This window comes from Aegilops tauschii, chromosome 3 (genome assembly GCF_002575655.3).
Source record: "Aegilops tauschii subsp. strangulata cultivar AL8/78 chromosome 3, Aet v6.0, whole genome shotgun sequence".
NCBI lineage: Eukaryota > Viridiplantae > Streptophyta > Magnoliopsida > Poales > Poaceae > Aegilops > Aegilops tauschii.
In genome coordinates, this window is record NC_053037.3 from 621,409,205 (window position 1) to 621,415,313 (window position 6,109).

The window sequence follows — 6,109 nt, forward strand, 5'->3', positions numbered from 1 at the left end:
GGGCTCGGGCGCGCGGCGGAGGGCGGCGATGTAGGGCGGCGTCGAGGTCGGGGTCGAGGCGGCGTCGAGGTCGGGGTCGGGGGCAGCATCGAGGGCGTGCGGACGGCGACGGGAGAGCGCACGGCGGCCGACGGCGATGTATGGCGACGACGGCGGCGACAACAGACGAGTTGGATTTGCGGGAAGTGGCCATGGGGAAGAAGAACGCGCGGTTAAGTCAAAAATAGCAGTAGCGCGGGCTAGGAAAAGCGCTACTGCTACATTAGCTATAGCGCTGGCTGAGAATACGCGCTACTGCTAAGTTTAGCTATAGCGCCTGTCCTGAAAGCATGCTGCTGCTACGTCTTTCTCCTTTAGTTTTCTTTTTCATTTATTTTCCTTCACATTTTCTTTTTTTCCTTCTCCTTTTTCTATTTCTTTCATTTTTATTTACTTTTCTATATGTTTTTCATTTTATTTTCCTTTCATTAGCAGCAGCGCTTTCAGCGTAAAACACGCTGCTACAACAATTTTAGCAGCGCGCTTCGCTTAAGCTCGCTAATACTATTGTAGCCTGGCCAGAACAATAGGGGAATTTTAGTTGTAGCGCTTCTTCCCTGAGACGCGTTACTGCTATAAACTTAGCTGCAGCGCGTTTGTTTGCCACACACTGGTGGTAAATAGTAGTAGCGCTACTTTTTGACCCGCGCTACTGGTAAATTTCTGTGTATAAGGTTTTCCCTAGTAGTGATACTGGAGGTAGATGAGATTTGTATGATATTCCATATGTAATCATGTCAGATTTATTAGGGCTTGATCCCTAGTAAAATAAAATAAAATGGTACAGCCTGGTACCCATGCAGTCATATTTTTCACCAAATTTAATTTTTTGATTTATTATTTGAAAAAACATCATACATAGTTTAAAAAGATCATTTTTTTTTAGTTAGGCGAGGCAGATATAAATTTCGCCTGCAACCTGGAATAACCATTTTGTTTCTATTTCTGGGCCCAACTCTACTTGCGGCCCGGCCCACTAACCAGCTCAGGCTCATCCACTTCCCTCCCACCCCACCAGCCACTGCTCGCCGGCTCTCGGAATCCCCGCCGGCCAGCCTCCGGGCTGCTCCCATGGCAGCGGCGGCGTCCACGGAGACGCTCTCCAGCTGCGCCCGTCCGCTCCCCAACACCCTAAGCTCCAGCCCCCGCGCCACGCGCCTGGCTCCATTCGCGTCGCGTCGCGCTCCCGCCCCCGCCCGCTTCGCGCCACCGCCGCCGCCGCCGCCACCGTCCGCGAGGTCTGCTCCGGCCGCGTCCCTGACCACGTCCTCCAGAGGCAGCAGCCCGTCCGAAACCCCTCCCCCTTCCTGCATTCGGTATCAATTTCTCACTGAAAGTTCAGTATTTTGCAGGGCTGAGGACGTCGGGTACGTCTCACCCACCGAGGTGCAGGAGCAGTCCCTGCCGGTGCTCCTCTCCGGCCAGGACTGCATCCTCCACGCCCAGGTGGCCGAGCTCTGTCGATTTCTTTTGTACAATGGGAATGTGATCTCAGTTTACAACTGTGGGGCTGGGTGCAGACAGGTTCAGGGAAGACGCTGGCCTACCTCCTGGCGGTGCTCTCGGCGATATACGTCGGCCAGTCCTCGGCGCAGGCGCTGGTCATCGTGCCGACGCATCCAGGTGAGGTTGTCCTGTAGCTGATGTTTTGCTCTGCTGCGTCGGCCTCACGCGTGCCTGACGAGAGGTCTGACTGGCCTGTTGCTGTTTGTATGTATGTATGACGTCGCCCACAAGGTCACCAAAAGTCGCCAGGCTTCTCGTGGCCAAGACTTGCAATGTCATGGCTTTGCTTGACGGCGGGATGCTGACGAGGCAGAAGAGCTGGTTAAAGGCAAGTGATCGATCATCCCTTGGTGGATTTCTGTGTCAATGCCGATGCATGCGTAGTTGCAGAAACATTTTTAGATCTAGTCCCATGTCGATGGCGTTTAAGATCCTTCCATGTTTATATTGGTCTGTTGTAGCGTTATGTATAATGTAATCTGCATTTCTTTTATCTGTTGTGCTATCTCCCTGCTAACAACGTCGGCCTGTTTTCAGGCAGAGCCACCTGCAATAATTGTAGCAACTGTTGCAAGCTTGTGCCAGATGGTTGAGAAGCGTGCTTTCAGTCTTGGGTCAATCAAAATATTGGTTATCGACGAGGTGACCACTCTGTTCTTCAGCCCCAAACCAATTTACATATGCAGTGTCTACATATCTTCTATGATGCCATGCTTATTTGTTTGGAAAGAGATTAGCTAATGTAAAAAAAACTTCGTTGTTTTGTCAGGTTGATTTCATTTTTGGATCATCAAAGCAAGTAAACTCCCTTCGCAAGATACTAAATTCTTACACAGCAGCATCGAGCCGTCAGACCATCTTTGCTAGCGCATCCATACCTCAGCACAATCGCTTTGTGCATGACTGCGTGCAACATAAATGGACCAAGGTTGATTCTAGCATTCATTCTCCGGTTGTGGACTATCGTGATTGTTTGTCTACACGCCTTGAATATGCATTCTCACTACTGCCTGAATGGCTGTGCCTTTTGAACTTCAGATGGATACAGACATTAGTTTTCACATGTGTGTGTCTTATCTTTGTGCAGAGCGATGTGGTTCATGTTCATGTCAACCCTGTCCAGCCCATGCCTTCACACCTACGTCACACATATGTGGTGAGCATATCTTTTAATGACCACTTTCATCTGAAAGTTTAATTCCTGCATGGTACTCCCTCCGTTCCAAAATACTTGTTGTGGTTTTAGTTCAAAAGTACATTTGAATTTGCTCTTATTAGAAAATTTAGTCGTTTTACATGGCATGGCAGACCTTCTCTTATTCTCCATGGACCTTCCCCTCCACAGCTAGTATCTTCTGATCGACTAAGTGCACAAGCACAACCAATCTCCTTACTCCTGAAAGCTCGTTTTTGGCCTCATTCTGATTCTCTATCTTACGAGAACATAATCAATGTACAGATATGCAGCAAGAAGGAACGGTTGCATGTTTTGCTGTCCTTGCTTGAGAGGGATGCACCAAAGTCGGTGATTATATTCGTCGCTCAACAGGTAATGGAGTAAATTAATTCATTTCATGCCATGCCATGTCGATTGTAAAACAGCTCTTGTACCATGGGATACCCTTTCACCTGTTTTCCGAGGTGCTAACTTATGACTATCATAGAGAGATCCATCATAGTTTCAGTTTCTGCTATGGTAGTGGCGTGGTTCTATGATCAGCGCCCTGTTCAAAACCATAGTTTTATTATTATGCCTTAAAGTAGTCCCATTCGGAAAACTTCTATATTCATATAAGTTACAATTCTGGGTTAGTTTATAATTGCTGTGTTGTCAAGTTCCTAGAACTCATGCTGATAGTAAATGAGTCTTGACTAAAATCATGGTAGACTAGTAGTGGTCTGAGAACAGTACTCTGTTTGATAACCGTTGCAACCTATTGTTTTTAGTCTGAGAAATCAAAAAGGGCTGGAAATCCTCCGTCGTCTACACTTGTTGTTGAGTTCCTGAGAGCGGAGTATAAAGGCACCCTGGAGGTGCTTGTACTAGAAGAAGATATGAATTTCAACGCTCGGGCTACCTCGTTTACTGTAAGTGCTCCCATTCAATTCTTTGTCTAGACCCCCAGCATCTTGATTATGTTGATTGAAGACGCGTGCATCAATTTACCGTATCGCTGCAGGAAGTCAAGGGAAAAGGTTTCCTGCTAGTTTCTACAGATATAGCGAGCAGAGGGTTTGACCTTCCGCAGACTAGCCACATATACAACTTCGACCTTCCTAAGACGGCGACCGACTACCTCCACCGTGCCGGAAGGACCGGGAGAGAACCGTTCTCCAAGTCGGAGTGCAGCGTGACAACTCTCATAACGGAGGAGGAGCGCTTCGTGCTACAGAGGTTCCAGAACGAGCTCAAGTTCCACTCCCAACAGCTGCCCTTGGAGTCCATGTTTGCTTTCAACTTGTGAATATTTTCTTCCTCCCTGTTTTATCTGGACTGAAGAATTTTGTATGTAGAGGTGCTAACAGCCATGAATCTTAATGAACTTGTCAAATTCAACCGCATTCGATTCACAGTTCTGTCATCCACAAACATGGAGGCAAAGAATAGCTAGACAAAAATCAAAATGCACCATTCTGTTCGTAGTTTTACTCATCCACAAGTTATGTTATCGGAATGAAAGAGCAATATGGTCGGTTCATAAGCGATGCAAATGATAACTACACAAACATTACGGTCTAGCACAATGGAAGCCGCCTAGATGCTCGTGGGATCATTCCATAAGCGATACCGATGACTGTCTAGGTTGGGGTGGCGCCTTGTCTGTCATGAAGAGGAGTATGGCTAAAGGGGCTGGACTACTGGCACTGCTGGCAAGTAATAGGTTCTACAGGCTCCTCAATCATTCTCATATCATAGGCCACGATCTTCACCATGGGGAGGACTGTTTCGATCTCCTCGTTCATGAATGTTGTGTTTCTCAGGTTGAGAGTCCAGATGCTGTCGCAGTACCTGTAGGTGCGCAGATTGCCGCCCTGTCAAGCCAAGAGGAAAACAATCATGCATGTGAATGAAATCAATGTATGGATGGAAACATGACTAGAGATTACAATATTGTGAAGACAGCATTCTGAATTTGATGGTAATACTAGCTAGTAGCTAGGCAGAACTATTTGAGTGAAGCTATTGCCATGTAGAAGTATTGCTTTCTGAAATAATTAAACAGCATCAGCTACATGCTTGCCAGAAATGAGTGTTGTTTCCAGAATTACTTCTTGGTTTGAATACAGTATGTTCTAAAAAACTCAGCAAACAAATTCAAATACTACTTACTTGGAAACGATTGCAAAAAAACTATCTTATGTAAGTTAAGAGTGAAATCATCCAGTAGCTAGGTCCATATGTAAGTCAGGAACAAGACAGGAAATTAAAATCCACACACTTGCATGTTGCAGACAGTTTAGCCTCTCATAAACTAAGCAATTAACATGAGCATAGTTACATAGTACTATGTTTCAGACAAAAGCAAACAAATCTCCTGGAATGTGTTAACTTATCGCGAAATTATGGTTTAACCAACTGCCATAATTTGGCTATTAAGCACAGATCATTTTTGTTCAGGCTTCATTTCCAGGATCAAACATGGCATCAGATCAAATACAAGGCATAAAAGATGTGCGTCTGATCTGCATCATCAGGATAACAGCTAGCTACACTGACAGAGGTAGCAACAGCAGCAAGGTATCTCATCTCATGCCTTGTATTCAATTCAAACAAAGCTGTATGTAAGTGGAGTACATCACAATAACAGAGATGAATGTGTAGCACATATACGAAAGAAAGTAGGGGATTCGGTTGGTACCATGAAGGTGGCCCTGCTCTCGACATGCTTGTCCAGCGCGTGGCAGATGGACTGAAACAGCAACAACAACAACAACAACAAGACCAGGATCAAAACACCACCTACATAGATGCTTGTTGTTGATGGATGAGTTTCAGAGAGGAACCAGTGCAGTGATAGCGTGTGGAAGGGAAGGGGGACCTTGTCGAACTGCATGACGACGGCCATGGCGAGGTCGGGGCTGAGCGCGCCGCTGGCCACCATCTCGTCCAGCGTCTCGATGAGGGCCACGCCGATCACCGACTGCCGGTACAGGTCGATCGCCTCCGCCATCCCCTCCCCTCACCCCTGATCCCTGCCGGTCAACAGTAAGCAGCAAGCGTCAGTCAGACGAGATTCCCAAACCCGCGCCGCAGCAAACGCACCCCGACGACCGCGGCCGTCTCGCCCCTGCAATCGAACCGACGCACGACACGCCCGCCGCAAGACAAAACCCTAGAAGTCGGGGCCCCCCGCGGAGGCGGCGGCGGCGCCGAATCAGTCGCGCCGCGGCTACCGGTAACCAGAAACCCCACCCGTCCGGAATGCAGCCGCGTGGAGAGCACAGCAGCTCTTACCTGGTCGATCGGCGGCGGGTGCGCCGGTCGCCGTTCCGGATCTGGAGCCGCTGGGCGGGCGGGCGGGCGAGGCCGGGGTCGGGGTTTGGGAGCGGAGCGGAGGAGGAA

At 48.2% G+C, this 6,109-nt stretch overlaps 1 protein-coding gene and 1 pseudogene across 1 annotated transcript; one reads left to right on the top strand and one right to left on the bottom strand.

The window, feature by feature from the left end:
• The first annotated feature begins 1,023 nt into the window (after window positions 1-1,023).
• On the top strand, window positions 1,024-4,194 carry LOC109766870 (DEAD-box ATP-dependent RNA helicase 58, chloroplastic-like; annotated as a pseudogene).
• Window positions 4,155-6,109, bottom strand: LOC109766869 (transcription initiation factor IIA subunit 2-like). Its single transcript, XM_020325634.4, has 4 exons — window positions 6,002-6,109; window positions 5,586-5,739; window positions 5,406-5,456; window positions 4,155-4,578 (listed from the first exon to the last, which is right to left on the bottom strand). Exons 2-4 carry the CDS (start codon window positions 5,715-5,717, stop codon window positions 4,402-4,404), a joined length of 360 nt encoding a protein of 119 aa, XP_020181223.1. The 5' UTR covers window positions 5,718-5,739; window positions 6,002-6,109; the 3' UTR covers window positions 4,155-4,401.